This window comes from Ictalurus furcatus, chromosome 3 (assembly GCF_023375685.1).
Source record: "Ictalurus furcatus strain D&B chromosome 3, Billie_1.0, whole genome shotgun sequence".
Lineage (NCBI taxonomy): Eukaryota > Metazoa > Chordata > Actinopteri > Siluriformes > Ictaluridae > Ictalurus > Ictalurus furcatus.
The window spans coordinates 10,409,920-10,427,408 of record NC_071257.1 but is presented as its reverse complement, the minus strand read 5'-3'; the positions used below and the strand labels follow the sequence as shown (position 1 = coordinate 10,427,408).

The 17,489-nt window shown below is 46.4% G+C and overlaps 2 protein-coding genes across 2 annotated transcripts; one reads left to right on the top strand and one right to left on the bottom strand.

Annotated features, from left to right (window-relative positions):
- Positions 1-1,944: 1,944 nt before the first annotated feature.
- On the bottom strand, positions 1,945-2,712 carry LOC128605050 (DNA-directed RNA polymerase II subunit RPB1-like). The gene is made up of 2 exons (XM_053620161.1): positions 2,697-2,712; positions 1,945-2,399 (listed from the first exon to the last, which is right to left on the bottom strand). Exons 1-2 carry the CDS (start codon positions 2,698-2,700, stop codon positions 1,945-1,947), a joined length of 459 nt encoding a protein of 152 aa, XP_053476136.1. The 5' UTR covers positions 2,701-2,712.
- Positions 2,709-9,153, top strand: LOC128605360 (uncharacterized). Its single transcript, XM_053620723.1, has 2 exons — positions 2,709-3,159; positions 6,258-9,153. The coding sequence occupies exon 2, from the start codon at positions 7,075-7,077 to the stop codon at positions 8,791-8,793; it is 1,719 nt and encodes a 572-aa protein (XP_053476698.1). The 5' UTR covers positions 2,709-3,159; positions 6,258-7,074; the 3' UTR covers positions 8,794-9,153.
- The last annotated feature ends 8,336 nt before the right edge of the window (positions 9,154-17,489 follow it).

Sequence of the window (17,489 nt, the reverse complement as noted above, 5' to 3'; positions counted from 1 at the left end):
TTTGCCATTGTCAGTGTTGCTGCGTTTATGGTCTTTGGTTTATGATTAGTATTTGCTTTACAGTTTTGCTGCTGATTCATAGTTCTTGTTTTGTGTTTGGTTGTGCTATTAATTAAAGTAAATCTGCACTCGTGTCCGTCTCCAAATCATGACATGAATAAAATATAGATAATTAATATTGAAGAGTTTAGTGAAATGTTCCAATCGTTTTTACATTAGACGATATGGTGCTTGCATAAAAAGCACCAGCACAAAAATGAGGAAGTTCTGAAAGATGCACTGTTAACATAAGAACGCACAGAAGAGCCTCCTGACTGATGCACTGTTTAAGAGAGAAGCACCCAGGTGCAGGTGAAAAGTTCACACACACACAGAGGAAATTTAAGTTATTAACAGAATATATCCAAAAACATTTAACATTAACAAAAAGAGAAACATTATTCTTTGCTTTTATAGAATAAAGTTTCACAGATTGTGTCTAGGGAACATTATTATTATTATTATTATTATTATTATTATTATTATTATTAACACAAAGCCATTTTGAAGTTTGCAATGCACTTAGTCGCAGGAAGCAGTATCCCTTGAGCTGACGCTATCTTTTCTAAATTTCTAAATTTCTATACTTTAAAAATATATATTTTTTATGTGCATGTGCAGCAGTAAAAGACCTTGGTGTGATTATTGACTCCAGTGTTTCATTTGACGCTCTTGTAGATAATATTACTAGATATCCTTCTTTCATCTCAGAAATATTGCTACGATAAGAAATATAATGTCACTACATGATGGAGAAATATTTGTTCATGCTTTCGTCACCTCTAGACTAGATTATTGTAATGCCTTACTATCTGGATGTTCCAGTAGGAGCATAAACAAGCTCCAGTTAGACCAGAATGCAGCTGCTAGAGTACTTACTAGAACTAGAAGATATGACCATATCACCCCTAACTTATCCACACTGCACTGGCTCCCAGTGAAATCTTGCATTGATTATCAAATACTACTATTGACCTATAAAGCACTAAATGGTCTCGTGCCACAGTATCTAAGCGAACTTTTGGTTTTCTATGATCTGCCATGCCTACTTGGATCAAAAGGTGTAGGCTATTTGTAGGTACCTCGATTAGCAAAAGCTACAGCAGGGTGAAGAGCTTTCTCAGTTATGGAACAGCCTTCCAATTAGTGGTTGGGAGTCAGACACAGTCTCAGTGTTTAAGTCTAGGCTGAAAACGTATTTGTTTACTCAAGCTTACCATGAATAGACTTTCTTTTACACAAAGCACAGTCTTACCTAACAATCTCTCCCTCTCCCTCTCTCCTTCTGTCAAGCTACACATGATGTTATAGAGATGCTAGTGATCCTGGCCCTTTCTTCTCTCTGGACCTGCGTGATCCGTTCAGATGCCCTGCCTCTGGATGGAGCTCTCATCAACTCCAATTCCACATGGACATTCTCATTGTGGTTGCTGGTACTATGGTTGCCTCTAAGGCTCCGGGACTGCAATTACCACATGCAGTTTTGCACTCAGGTCGTCTTTGAACAGTGGACTAGTTCAAAAAACAGACTTAATATAAAACTCAAAATGAACTTTCCTTTGCTTTTACACTATCCGTTGTTACCCAGATGAGGATGGGTTCCCTTCAGAGTCTGGTTCCTCTCAAGGTTTCTTCCTCAAGTTTTTCCTTGCCACCGTCACCACTGGCTTGCTCAATTGGGATTAGTCCACACACTTACAATTTGTATCCTATATTTATATATTTCTGTAAAGCTGCTTTGAGACAATGACCGTTGTAAAAAGCGCTATACAAATAAAATTTAATTGAACTTCGGTGCAACCGAGACAGAGGGTGTCTGGGAAAAGTGTGAGAGGGGGTGTTGTGGATAAAAAATGAAGGAAACAAAACACAAGGGAAAACGAGGGATACAGAAAATATGTTTTATTAAGAATAAGTAGGACTAGTAGGCGTGTAGTCTGTTGGAGAAGCAGAGCAGAAAGGGGAGAAAGGCTGATGGTATGGGGTGCGCCCCGGAGATGGAGTAGGTCTCAGCGGGGTATCAGAATAATCAGGACTGGACGGGGTAGAGGGCGGGGAGAAGTTGGATTCAGGATCGGAGCGAACCATGTCATCATCGTCCTCGGGGTATTCAGAGGAATGGTCAGAGGGCACGTAAGAGGGGAAATCTGTCTGAGTTGAAACATCAACGCCAATCGTAGCTGGACTGAGCCTGTATCTTAGAGGGGGTGGAAAAGTTGAGGTCTCGGCTGGGGTACGTAGAACATCGATCAAGAGAGCCAAGTCCACGAATAAGTGAGACAGCTGGTAGCGTGTGTTCAGGTCTAGACCCTCCAAGCCTTCTAAGGATGAGAGCAGAAAGCCGAATCCACTGTTACTAGCTACACATGGACAAAAACATAGAGAAGATTAAAAAAAAAAGGAGGGAGATGGAACTGGTTAATCAGGCCCAACAGATATGTATGCACGACTAAAAATATAGGCAACATATGGCCAGTGATAATTACATGACCCACTGTAAGGCGAGCCGTATGGACTATTTCAGTTACACACACATAGAAGAGCAAAAAGTCACAAGGACAGAAAAGGTCACTTAAAGCATAACCAGTGTTCAACAAGAAAAAAACGTACTAATGGTTGTAAAGACCTCTGAATTGTAGTTTTAAGTAAGAACTCACCCATGGTAGATTTATATCAGAGATATGTCACCTAGGTCCTCTCCCAGGCAAAGTCAGGTGAGAATGATGAAGAAAAGAAGTAGTTGGTTTTTAAAAACCTAAACCGACGCTAGGGCAATTCTAAGGGTATTGAGGAATGTTTAAAGGAAGAACATAATGGTTGTCAAAATAATGTCCGGTGTAAACTTAATGGTTGTTGAAATTGATGAAAATGAGGACATAATGGGCATTGGGATGTAAATATGGTTATACCTATTGGTATTAAAAATAGACATGGAGGGCGGAGACTCATAGCACAACACTGTATAAAAAGGGGGGCCCCACTCTAGGGTTTTCAGATCACTTTTGGGACATCTCAAACGGTGTGGATCTCGTGTGGTGGAACAATAAACTTGGACCTTTGCTTTTTCTCACTCTCTGGTTCTGTGTGGTACTTTACTCTTCCAAAAGTCAGCTAGTTGATGTAAGTACGTCTAAATCTTCAGTAAATTTATAACTGTAACTCTGTAGTGGATGGAAAATTGATCCACATGGGTTTGGGTGTATCAACTATCTTGGAAGGTCCACTGTTCACCTTGGAAGGCCCAGGTTTGATGTTTGACTATATGTCTAAGTTTGAAGAATGCGTAAAATATAGAATAAGTTACAAGCACAAGTCTGACCCTACCAAGGGTCAGACAAGGAGCAAAGATGGATGAGATGGCCAATTAAAAAAGGAACAACTGTACTGTGCAGATAAGCATTAGAATGCTCACTCATCCCTGACAAGAGAAAAGTCTGTTGCTCATCCAAGGTAGAAATGGATCAAAAGTAGATAAGGAAGTAACTGCTAGAAAAGATAATAGACCTTACAGTATAACTGTCAAAAATAATAATGTAAATAATGTTGCAAGAAAAAGAGATAAGGAAAAGTTTAGGCATTAAAATAGAAAACTCAAGACTACTTAGAGATACATAATGAAGAAACATGTGTGGATGGTTAAAGTTGATTAAGAAGAATATGCATGAAATGTATATAAAGAGATTGTAAGCCAGTGAAGCTTTGCTGCAAATTACATCTTCATGTGACATGCATCCCTGGTACCAGAGGTTTTGTTTGCTGATTGCTAATAAACCTACTTTTTCTGAATCCAGTCTTCGTGAGTTTGGCTGTTTTATTCTTCTTGAGTGTAAGACAGATCTTCTAATTAGTTTATAGTTTGAATCTGTGAGCTAGCAGGGTCAATGTAGGTTGGAGAAGTGTAATATCCTACACTGTTTTGGCGAGGCAGCTAGGAGGGTTCAACGGGTACCTGTTGTGGATAAAAAATGTCATAAAATAAACATAAGGGAGACCTAGCATCCAGCAAAGGGGAGAAGAAGAAAAGACGGGCACCTAGACACATAGAAGCGGGATTAGGCGGACATTGACAAATTGGAATTACACTTTAAAGATCTTTAAGAGCAGTAGTAGTCAAAAAAGTCAAAAAGAGGTATACGAGCTGAGCTGAGGAGGGCTAATACACACACACACACACGCTCGTACAGTCAAGGGCGGGCAAGTAGACACAACATACACACACACTCTCTCTTTCTCATACACACACATGAATAACTTTAATAATATCTTATAGTAATAGAGAAACTCTCTATAAAAAAACAGAATAGTAGGATATGCAGGACAGTAGAACTGTAATGATATTAAGAAGTTGGAAGTACAGTAAACCGCTTTTTAAGTAGTATAAATATATATAAAATAAGAAATATAGTGCAAATATGAAAATAAATTCTAAACTAGAAATACAGGAAAATGTAAACTTACTCATGACTCAAATGGTGAGGGTTCTTGTCTCGCAAGGAAGGCCTTAATTTTAAGAAAGAACCATGAGGAGCCATTTATAAGGGTGGCTGAGTCAAGCTGCCCCCCAACCCCGCGAGATAACAGTAAGACCAAGGTCACTCTAGATTGTTTAGTCTTGTCCACTTTCTATTTTACGGGTTATTCAAACTCTCTGGTTTCGATTCCCTAGGTAAATGAAAAACGAAGTTTCTGATGCCCTAGGTAAATGAAAACTCTGGTTTCTGATTCTCTGTGTAATTCAAAACTCTGGGTTTTTATTTTCTGGGTTATTAGAAATGCCTGGGTTCTGATTTTATGTGTAAATTAAAACCCCTGGTTTCAATTCTATGTGTAAGTGAAATAGCCCTTTTCTGGAACATAAGAGTAAGGTAAATGAGCTCTTTTTTAACCCTATTGGTAGTGAGATCATAGTCTTCTTGAAACATCTGGGTTATTTAGTGTGTAAATACAGTATAAATACTGGAGCTTAAGCTCAGGGTATTGGGATCACTTCTGAGAATTCTTATCGGTGTGGATCTCGTGTGGTGGAATGGAACAATAAAGCTGGACCCTTGCTTCTTCTCACTCACGGCTGGTGAATTTTTTTCTATCTCCAACTGGGCTCAGAGGTAGATGTGAGTATTGGCTTCTATGTTGAATTTTAAGTGTTTTTGGGTAATAGGCTAAATTTGAGCCAACATTTGGCGACCCAGATGGGACTGGGCTAAGATCTATATGTCTGGAATCTCTCCCGTGGGACTTCGCTTTCTAAGCAACAGACAGGCCGTATAGGAAAAGGCATTGCAGACGCCTGTTATTTCAAAGCTCTGTTTTAGTGGTCTGTTGTTACGATTGGGAAGCCCCGGGGTGGGAAGAAAGACTAAGTGGGTCTCCAAAAGAACCTTGAGTGAGTGAGAAGAGGTAAGAGAAGTGTAGATTGTAGAAGATTGTACGTTTTGTAATTGTATAAGGTTCATAAGACTGTGTAATGAAATTGTATATGTGTTGTGTGAGTGAAAGTCCTGCAATACCGCTGGAGGAAGGGAAAAAAGGTAGAAAAAAGGTAGAAAAAAGAGAAGAGAAATAGAGAAATACTCCAGGGCTGGGATAGAAAGCAGGTGGAAAAGGAGGCCTCAGACCCCAGATACCGGCTACTAGACTAGACTAGCAGACTAGTGGCGGCTGCATTGGTGGGGACCCCTAATACCGCTGGAAAAAGATAGATAAAAAGATTAGATAAAAGATAGATAGATAGATAGATTAGATTCCAGGGCTGGATAGAGAGGGGAAATAAATCCTGGGGCCCAGGTCCGGGTCGTGCTATACAGCGTGCCCGGTGTATGAATGGAATGTGTACTAACAAATGTGTGTGCTTATAATATATGTGCTTATAATATGAGGGCGGTGTGAGAGCGTGTAAGTTTTGGAGACAGGGAAAAAATGTATTTATTAGTGCTCTGAACATGAGCTCCATACATAAAGAGATATGTGTGTTGGATAAGTTGGATAAGATTTAGAGAAAAGAAAATTTTTTTTTGGAGAAAGTTGGATTTAATTTGTATGACTGTAAGCTTCATGCATACGGAGCTGGTATGGAGGTGCTTTATACTTTGAAAACTTCATGTAGTAACATAAATAAGTGTAATAATGTGGAATACAATGTGTGTATGTGAGCTTGCCGGCGTTGTTGATAGAAAGGGGTGTATGTGTGTGTTCCTATCTGTTCTTATCTGCGCAAGCAGGCCTGCCGTCTGTGTGGAAAGAAAAAAGGAAAAGAAGAAAAATGTGTGTGTGTGCGCACTTCAGATTGAGCTGAGTAACATAGAACAGTGTGAGTTTTTTGTTTTAAAAATTTGTTTTAATGTTTTGAATCTGGTACGGACTTTCTGTGGGCTGTGTGTATTATAATTTTATTGGTATCAATAACTGCTGTGTGAGTGTTTTAAAAATTGGGGGAGCATGCAAGAACATTGTAAATATTTTAGGCATCTGTCAGACTGCCCATTGTGTGAATAAGAACTTCTAGACCAGTAATATATAACAAAATTGTTGAGAAATCAGTGAGTCAGTCCATTGGGACCTTTCCTTTATATTCCATAAATTATGAAGGTGTTGTTCAGTTAAATGACAGATAATAATACAATTTAATTTTTGTTTAATTACCCAAAATTGGGTAATATTGAATAGGTAAATATTATGTCTAAGAATATTGTAAACATGTAAGAATTGCCGGACTGGCCGTTGTGTGAAGCTGTGTGAAACAGTTAAACTTAAGATTTATAAGATTAATTGAAGCATTTACTTAATTAATTAATCGTCATAAGTAAATTGATTGAATGTATGTACTCTGAGTGTATGTGAGTCCCTAGGGAGGCTGGCTGGGCCGAGTACGGATGGAAGGGAAAAGCGGGCATAAATCGGTACGAGATAGGCTAAGCAGGCTGGAACAGCAGGACAAGGTAAGAGGAAAACATTTGGCTGTGAGGGATAACTTAGTGGATTTAGGGGGCATGTACAACAGACTCTAAGGGCTGAGAGGTGTGAGACACGGCCAGAGTTATGGCTGAAGGTAAGAAAAAGATGAGCCCGATAGAGAGGGTGATAAGCAAACACTGCACAGATGAGAAAGACATTAGGCATTATTGTAAAAAATGGAGTGAGAAGACTAGTGGTGAGTGGAAATGGCCCGAGGAAGGTACTTTTGATGAACAGCTATGCCAGATAATGAAAGAGAGATTAGCTGTATGGAATGAACAGAAAAAAGGCTTGAGATTGAGGGAGAAATATGTGAAGACAGAGAAGATAGTGGACTGGTTTGAGGAGGCAGGGAAAGAGGAGAAGGAGAAGGATAGACGGCAGAGAGAACGAGCAGAGGCGGTGATACGGAAGAAAGAAGAAAAGGAAGCAAGCCTAGGAAAAAAGATAAAAGAGGCCGTTCAGAAGGAATGGGCCGAGGCCCCGCCCTCATATAACCCTCAGTACCATCCTCCAGCGAGGCCTGTCGGAAGTGCCCCACCTGCCGGGCTCTACATGATGCAAGACCTGGAAGACAGAGAAGATGAATGGAAGGAAACTGAGGTGGACATACAGGGAACATTCACCGGATACCAGAGAATGAGGCATCGCATGCGGGAGGATGGAGAACCTATCAAAATGGAAGAAGGAGCTGCCGAATACGAGGATAGAACCCCGGTCGAGAGCGAAAGCCCACGGCTGGACCTCCCACAGGTAGGCAACAAAGAGAGGGACAGGGAACTACAGGAGTATATGAAAGACTGGACCCACACTCGGTGGCCGGAGCACGGGGAGATTCCCCCCAGCACTAGCACCCCGAGGCCAGGGTCACTGCCGAGGGTACACAAGCAAAAAGACAAGAGACTGGGGGAAATACAGGAGCAGGAGGGGCATGGGACCAGGGGCAATCAAGAAGGTCGTAGGAGCGAGAGAGGGCACGAGGGTGGAAACAGAGCACGAGGGGCTCCACATACCACAGGAGGAGGAAAAAGTGAGCCGAGAGACAATGTGGGGCGGGTGGTCCGTATAGAGGGGGATGTGGTGCTCTCCCCATATGCTATCGAGGAGGATAAGGAATTGGAGGGCAGGATTCAACGGCTAGAGGACGGGATATCATACGGCGTGGGTAAAATGGATGAATTGAAAAATCTCGCAGGTCAAGCGTTCCAAATGGCGACTGCTGTGAAAAATAAGTATGCGCACAAGCCCCGTTTGGGAGAGTCAAAATCACAGAGGTCGAGAAGAGCACTGAACCAGTCAGCAGGGAAACATGTGAAGAGCCTGAGTAAGGCCTCAAAAGTCCTAATATATCACAAGCAGAAGAAGAAGCAAGTGAGTTCAGACATGGATCTGGACGAACAAGTGGGGACTGAGAGCGAGGGGACTGACACAGACAACGAAGGAAAAGTTGAACAAGACATCAGTGAGGAGGAAGACTTGGAGCCTAGAGGAGCTAGATCACTACGGAGCAGGGCAAGCCTGAAGCCCCCAGTGAGATTCGAACCTGGTATCACAGCATACTTGGCGCATGCCCGCTCCCAGTCGGAGCCCAGCCTTACTCAGGTTGGGGGGTCACCCCCAGGTCAGATGATGCCCCTCATGGTTAAAGGAAAAGCCCTACATTATGCACCCTGGAATTTCATGGACCTAACGGGCCTGATCCAACGACTACCCAACATGTGTGAAGGGGGGCAGAAATGGATTAGAAATGGATCAGAAATGGATTGTTTGAGGAAAAAACATCAGGACAGCACCTGGCGATAGGCGATATCAAAGCCATTCTCTGCCAAACAGTGGGCAAGGGACGGGCTGAAGAAATTTTCGATGGGGCAGAACACAGGGATTTGATAGACGACCCCAAGGCTGATGCCATCCCGTTTGGCCTGTACCGACAAGAAATATGGGATGCTGTGAGGAGTATGTTTCCGGCTAAGATGGACCCTGGGAAGCTCGAAAATATAAAACTGAAAGACGAAGAAAACGTGATAACCTTCATACAAAAGTTTCAAGATAAATGGAGGGATGAAACGGGTGCCAAATGGGACGATTCAGTGGCAAGTGTGGGACTGTTCAAACTGCTATTGAAGAAGGCTCTCCCTGGGGAGGTACAGAAGAAGTTAGAGGAAGTGGTGGGGCTCAACTCAATGGAATGGGCTTCATTTCTGGGACATGTGACCCATCACGTGGAGCAACACAGAAAGCTGAAAAAAGAAGCTAAAGATGCTACTGAAACCCTAATGAGCCAACTCTGTAAGGCACAGCTCGGCGAACTGACCAGGACTAAACAGGAAGAGAAGGAACGGAGGAGGGAGCACATTAAACAAGCGGCAGTAATGGTGCCCCATCCACAAGCGTCAGCCCCAGCACAGGCTGACCCTATGCTGTTGGCCAGTGGATACCAGGCCCACCCACAACAGCAAGTCCCACACATAACTACTATGCTGCACCCCGCCCAGATGGATTACATATATCATATGAGGGCCCCCATGCACCCGGGAATGCCACCTGCCTGGGGGAGGGGACGAGGATACGGACGGGGTCGAGTTTTGCCAAGACCAGATATGGCAACTGAAGGGTGTTGGGGATGCGGTGATCCTAGCCACTTCAGGAGAAATTGTCCACGTGTCCCACGACCAACTTGGGGAGACCGCGTGGATAGGGCTGAAAGAAGAGGTCAGGTGCTTGGACCGAGAGCGCCGGAGAGCTATGGAATGCCACCTCGGTGTCAACCGCTACCCCCAGTACGCCAAGGTGGCCCCATGTATGGCCCCTATGGGGAGCCGGGACCCAGCCAGAGTTGAGGAGGCCTAGAGAAGCCGGGGGGGGGGAGCTCATGCAGTCCGTCACCACACTGCACCCAGAACAAGAGCCAACTGTTACAGTGACGATCGGAATCACCTTGCAAGCGCCTTTTATGATCGACACTGGAGCTACATATTCAAGTATAGGGAAAGAAGGTTCACAGCTCCCCCTCACCTGTAAGGCTATTCAAACTATGGGCTTCTCAGGAAAAATACAGACCTTACGATTCACCGAGCCTCAAGAACTAACTCTGCATGGCGTGACAATACAAGCACCCCTGTTATATTCGCCAGGAGCGCCTGTTAACCTACTGGGACGTGATGCCCTGTGTAAGTTGGGAGCTCAGATACAGTGCGAGGCGACTGGGATTTGGGTGACTTTCCCCAAATCAATATCCACACAATTCCTATTGTTGCACGAGCCACCTAGCACCGCCCGTAATGTGAGGATGGTATACTGGCTAGAGATGTCCGATCCAGCTAACTCAGAACTCTGGCACAGATACGCAGAATGGAAACCATGGTTACAGTACATGCGGCCCGATTGCACAGAAGTGGAGGCCCCTTTATATTGCACTATTAAAAATGATGACGGTGGACGAGACCAGGAATATGCTCAGCTTTGGGAGGACATGGAACAGGGACAAGTAATGGACATTAAAACCATGGAAATAATAAGCGGCCCACAGGGAGTGGCGGCTATGATAAAGCTCCCAGATAGAATCACTAACTGGTATCAGCTGGAAGGGACAGCGCCCCATGTCACACTCATGGTCACCAAAGGCCTGGAACGGGAAGATGTAGAGCCAATGATAGGGCAGGCAAAAGAAGTAAAAGAGTGGAAGCAAACTACCAATCCATCGTTGCACAAGTCGCCTGATGGAAAGTTTGTGCGAATCTCAGTAACAGCAATTGATACCGCCGTGGCCACTAGTGTCTGCATATGCACGAGCACGGACCGGAGTGGTTTACAAATGGCAGTTAAGGCAGCAAAAGATCAGGACAATGAGGAAATACTGAAAACTATTCCAGAACAGCTATGGACAAAACATCCGACTGACGTAGGGTTGGTTAAATCTGCCGACCTAGCTCAGATTAAGGTAAAAGAGAATGCAAGGTTGCCCTACCAGAAACAGTATCCGTTGTCAGTGCAAGCTAGAGAAGGCATATGGCCCACAATACACGGATTGGTAGAGGCCGGAGTACTAATCTCCACGCGAAGTCAGTGCAATACCCCCATTTTTCCAGTTAGAAAACCTGACTCAGAGAAGTGGAGGCTAGTACATGATTTGCGTGCTTTAACCAAATTGTGATACCGGAAACACCAGTAGTGCCAGACCCACACACCCTATTGTCGAACATTCCAGAAGGGACCAAATGGTATACTGTCATAGATTTATGCTCAGCATTTTTTAGCGTGCCACTGCACCCAGACTCACAGCATTTGTTTGCTTTCACATACGAAGGGCAGCAGTACACATACACTAGACTTCCGCAGGGATACTGTGAAAGCCCATCCATATTTAATCAGGTACTGGCTCAAGACCTCTCAGCCCTGGAGTGCCGTAGCACCATCTTGCAATATGTCGACGACCTTTTGATTTGTAGTGCGTCCAAAGAGCAATGCCAGCACGACTCTCTAAAGGTTCTAAGAATGTTGGCCGAAAATGGCCACAAAGTAAGTAAAGAAAAGTTGCAATTTTGTAGACAAAAAGTGGAATACCTAGGTCGTGTGTTAGAGGGAGAAAGCCGTACTATAGCGCCAAAGCATGTAGAGGCCATACGCAAGGCCCCACAGCCAACCACCGTGCGACAGATGTTGGCGTTTCTAGGAATGGAGGGTTCAGTCGCCCATGGATATGTGAGTTCGCGCTAAGGGTCCAACCATTACGGGATATGATTAAGGCAGCAGACCAATCACAGCCAAATGCCCCCCTCGTCTGGACTCCTGAAGCTCTAGCTGCACTCGCAGATATTAAAATGGCCTTAATGACCGCTCCTGCATTGGCTAACCCAGATTATAGCAAACCGTTTCACCTCTATGTATCCGAAAGAAAGGGGTACGCATCGGCTGTCCTAACTCAGCAGCAACAAGGGATGGGAAAACAGGCCATCGCCTATTACAGCACGGCTCTCGATAACATGGAAAAAGGGATGCCCCCCTGTTATCGATCTTTGGCAGCGGCCGCATTTGCATATCAGAAAGCGTCCTCAATCACCATGGGGCACCCAGTTACATTATATACGACCCATGCACTGCATGCGCTCCTAACGAGTCAGACCTTTGTGATAATGAACTCCCGTCGAACAGGATATGACTCCATTCTGTCAGCCCCGGAGCTCACCATAGAACGGTGCACCACGGTGAATCCGGCCGATAAACTGGTAACCCCGATAGATGATGTACCCCATGAGTGCGTAGCGGAATCAGAGATATTTTTGAAAGCGCGTTCAGATTTGGAGAACTGCCCTATTGATAATGCTAAGCATACGTATTTTGTGGACGGTTCCTGTTATCGCACTGATACGGGCAATAAGGCTGGGTTGGCAGTAGTAGAAGCACGACGAAACCCAGCGACGTTTGAGGTAGTGATGAGTGTTCCGCTCCCCCAACCCTGCTCGGCCCAGCTAGCTGAACTACGGGCGTTGACAGCTGCATGTAATTTGGGCCGTAATGAGAGTTGCACTATATATACGGACTCAGCCTATGCTCATGGAGTCTGCCATGTGTTTGGACCAATCTGGGCTCAAAGGGGATTCCAGCGGGCAGATGGGTCAGCCGTGACCCACGGGGAAGCGATTTCAGATTTACTATATGCTATGACATTGCCCACAAAATTAGCTGTAGTGAAATGCAGGGCACATAGGACCGATGACTCCTTTATCACTAAAGGGAACTCACTGGCGGATGAGGCAGCTAAGAAAGCTGCCGTAGGGCCGGGGCAGATGATGGCCCTAACTCAGCCTGGGGAAAGTCCGATGCGGCATCCGCAGGTAGACAATGTGGCCCACTTGGTGGAGCTGCAGAACACCGCAGGTGTGGCTGAAGTATCAGCGTGGATAAAACGGGGGGTGAGAAAAGAGGCGGGTACTGGATTATGGCGCAGCATAGAAGGATTGTGTATAGCCCCAGCCTGTTACCTCCCGCTCTTGATCAAAGAAGCCCATGGCTTGGATCACGCCCATAGGACCGAAACTATCCGAAAAATCCGTCAGGAATGGTGGTCCCCATTTCTGGCCAGTATGGTGGACTATGCGTTGAAAAGATGTGAAGTGTGTATCAAGAACAATGTGCGAAAGAACTTCACTGCTCCTTTAGGACATATTCCCCCGCCGACGGGGCCGTTCCGGCATATAATGATGGATTATGTAGACATGGGAGCAGACAACCGGAAAGAAGGGAAGCGCTACATTCTAGTAATAGTAGACTGCTTCAGCAGGTGGGTGGAGGCAGCTGCAACTTCCAAGGAAGATGCGAGGGCCGCGGCTAAATTGTTATGTCGCGAGGTGATTCCCCGGTTCGGTATTCCAGATTTTCTGAGTTCGGACAACGGCACCCACTTTGTGAATAACATCATTGACAATGTGGCATCTGCCTTGGGGATAGATCATAAGCTAGGCTGTGTATATCATCCTCAATCCCAGGGCATGGTAGAACGAGTGAACGGTACCCTAGTTAATAAACTGGCAAAAATATGCGAGAGCTCTCGCCTGAACTGGGTACAGGCCTTACCACTGGCATTGATGAAGATGCGTTCACAGACCAATCGTATGACGCACTTGACTCCTCATGAAATGCTTACTGGGCGCCCAATGCCCACCCGAGCGTTCACCCGAGGACCGTGGGGACTCCTGAAGCTCCCACCCGAGGGGCGTTCACCCGAGGTCCATACACAGGGCCGTCTTTGGCACAATTGGAGGACGAAATGCAGGATTATGTGCGAACCCTCACCAAAATCCATAGACATTTGTATTCACAGGTTCGTGAGGCAGTCCATGGAGAGAACGAGGTACGGGAGGACGTGCGCCTAGTGGCACTGGGGGACCAGGTATACATTCGTGTTTTCAAGAGAAAGAGCCCCCTTGCGGGACGTCGGGAAGGACCGTTCACCGTGGTTGCTGCAACCCCCACGGCTGTGAAAGTAGAGGGGAGGAATTACTGGTATCACTTGAACCACTGCAGCAGCGCCGAACCAGGTAAGGGACCGCTACTGCAAGACACTACCGACGAACAACCATCGACCTCAAGACTAGTCAGTACAAGGAAGCCCATTGGGGCAGTGGTGTTCACTGATAGTGACAGTGATTCGGGTGCATCCCTGAGCCCTGCCTACGGCACTGGAGCCCAGACTAAGCGGCGGGCTGTTGAAAAACTAGATAAACTGTCTCAGTCTGATGCCAGTAGTCCTACCGTTCTCACGCCCCGAGTAGAAGTGACGGGTGTAGTTACCAGCCCACAGGAAGTTGTAACCCCAACAACGGAGGATTTTCTGTCTACGTTTGCCACTCTCTGTCAGGACCTTGACGACCCCGCTTTGCCTCTGAGCCTAATCGACTCAGATACACTACAGTCTCTAGCAGCGCAGTTGAACTTACCTGAGCTTACTCCTGAACTTCAGTCTCCGCATGAATCCTTGCGCACTCCCCTACCACCGGTTCCGGAGGGGACCGGTGGGACGAGCTCCACAGAATAGTAGCACGTATGTGGGTAGAGTGATTTTTACAGCAGGGCTAATAGCACTCTTTTTCTTTTTCTACGACCCAATGTTTAAAAGGACTATTCATACCTTCAATAATGCCCTGGATTCCTATCATACGTTACGCCCACTAGTGGCTGCTACTTCCCGCACAGCCCCCTATCCCCGTATTAGGCATGTTCGATCCTGGACAGCCCCTGGCTCAACTATAGGTTCCCGTAGCTCGATGTGCGCGTTAGCTCTCCTTAGACTCGCCCATGAAGAGTCCCTGATTGGGAGAAGTCCCTATTTGGCCTCATTCACTTTCTCCCAAGCTCGGTCTGTGGAGATTCGCGTAGGACATCTTAGAATTACTGGTAGGGCACGGACGAGTAAGTGCTCCTTCGAGCTGCCCACGATTGGCCCCCTGTGGCTACCGTTCCTTTGCTCGGCTACGGCGTGTTCTTACCATGATAGTACAGGGTCACCCTTTGCATCCCGGGCTCTCCACCCCCTCCTCATTGCCCCGATGGTAACTCCGCTCGCACATAAATTAATTAAATTACAATACTATTCAATCTCTACCGCCAACACCTCGCTCACGGAGGAGCAGAGTAACATGTATATGGCATGGATGGTCCATACTGCTCGATCTGTGACAGATCGCTCATGTCTCGTATGTCATGATCGTAGCCTCACCCCCCATTTTATGCTGCCTATGGGGAACCTCACGGAATGCCTCACCACCCCCTATTCTGTTGATTTTTTGTGTCCTACTGTGTGCCTCCTTGGGGCCCTTTCTGCTGATTTTGGCCCATCGTGGATGCACAATGCAAGCTCCTCATGCCTGTTTCACCCTGTAACCACCCAAGTGTCGACTTTTGTCCGCGTCCAACCGTCTCTGCCCTTGTTCTTTCCCATCTGCCTCTGCTCCTCTGTTGGCGTATATCCTGTGGGAAATGTGTCTGCCCGATGTAATGTCTCCCTGTTCGCTAATGATTTGCAAATTGAGACCCCCTCTGTTTGTGATTCACCCCCATGCACCCCCAATGTGACAATTCCCCTACCTGATCTTAGTGGTGGTACTGTTCCCCTTGCGGATGTTTTCTGGTTTTGCGGGGGCCAACGTGTACGCCAGACTTTGCCTGCGGAACGGCAGGGATGCTGCGCCCCGGTTAGGTTGGACGGTAAGACCCGTGTTTTGTTGGTGGCTGACCAACCATCATTCGGCCGGTCCCGTTCACGCCGCGATGTGGCCCTATGGACTCAGTATGTCCGTGACGCTGGTGCAGCGAACTATTCTGACTGGGCTGCTGATGAGACCATCCATCTTGACTTTGGGGGTACCCCCGTTGGCGTTCCTGCTCGCTACAGAGCCATGGAGGCCGTTGGCAGTGGTGTAGCATCTATTTTGCTCCCGGCCGTGCAGATCAACCGCAACGTGGCATGGATTAATTACATGTGGTACAACGAGCAACGCTTCATTAACTACTCGCTGAGTGCTCTCGGACTGGTCCGTGATCAGCTCCATGCCACTTCCCTCATGGCTGCTCAGAACCGTTTTGTCCTGGACCAGATGCGGGCCCCGGAGGAAGGTGTCTGTACAATGATTGGTCCCGAGTGCTGTGCTGCAATCCCTTTGCACACTGGTTTTGAGGGAGCTCTCTCCAAGGTCCTGGGCCAACTACAGGCCCTCCAGACGGAGCAAGCGGCTAACTCCGGCTTTGGGTCTAGTCTCCGCCTCCCGCCGTGGCTCTCCTGGTTTCTTTCTGGAGATTGGACTGCTGCCCTGACCCTCTTGGGAGCGTCCCTGTTCGTCCTCCTTCTCCTTGTGGCTCTGGTGGCCTGCTGTGTGATCCCCTGCGCACGGCGGATGGTGATGTCCTCAGCCTCCTTTTCTGGCCAGTATGTTGTTAAGGGTGAGGCGTTACCGCCTCAACGGGGGGTGGTGATTGAGACCATGCGACGGGAGACAATGAGCAGCGACAGCAGCGACAGCAGTGACACCAGCGAGACCGTCTACGAGAACATGAGACGGGACATGAGCCAGGACTGATGGGAAAGGGGGCGCAAGGGCCCGTTTGTACAAGGTAGTGGCAAGGTAATGGGCCTATCCGAGACAAACGGGACCTATTGGTGTTTTCTATGTGTTCATTTGTGTTGCAGATCTACTGAACCCTGAGGGGTGAGAAGAAGATGTGATGATCCATACCCTGGGTGTAAGTGCTAGCCTAACCTCTCCCCAAAGGGTGGCTCTCTACAGTACGTAAAGTGCTTGAGCTGAAGACAACCAGCATACAGAGAGATACTGCATACAACAGACTGTGAAGTATTGTTATAAAATGTTATGAAATGTTTGTGATATGACGCACTCAGGCATGAGAAAAGTATAATGGTGCTGTCGAGCACATAGTGCTGGCAGGGTGGGAATTTTTCCTCGTAGGAGGTTTTTTCGCCCACCCCTGACTGCGAAAGACTGGGGTTTGGTTTTTGAGGGGAAGCAAGAATCTGCAGGTCCCGACAAATACAAAACTGTGGGCTGACAGGCCTAGTTGAGAAAGATAGGGACGTGTAGATCTAATCAAGTAGTTAGTTACTGTAGTGGCCACTCATACGTACGGCAGAAGTAGTAGTAATGAATGATTAGGGGAACTCAGTTAATCACACTTATAATCGATGTAGGCAAACAAACGTATAATCAAGGTAGTTAGATTCGAAATAAGATATATATATATAGTTGAAAGGAGAAGTAAGTTAAGAGTTAAGAGTTATGGCTAGGTACATCTACACATGTCCGGCACAAAGTGGATGTAGGGGGGTCCTAAGGCCCATTCTCCAGCTGCCAATCTACTATGAGACCCCGGGGCGCACAACGCTAGCACGTCTCCCACCAGGTCTACAAAACCTCCTCAGCTCCTATTTGGATCAATGTTGCGTAGAAGTGGTTAATGTAAGGGACCCATTTGAGTACGGGGACGGATTG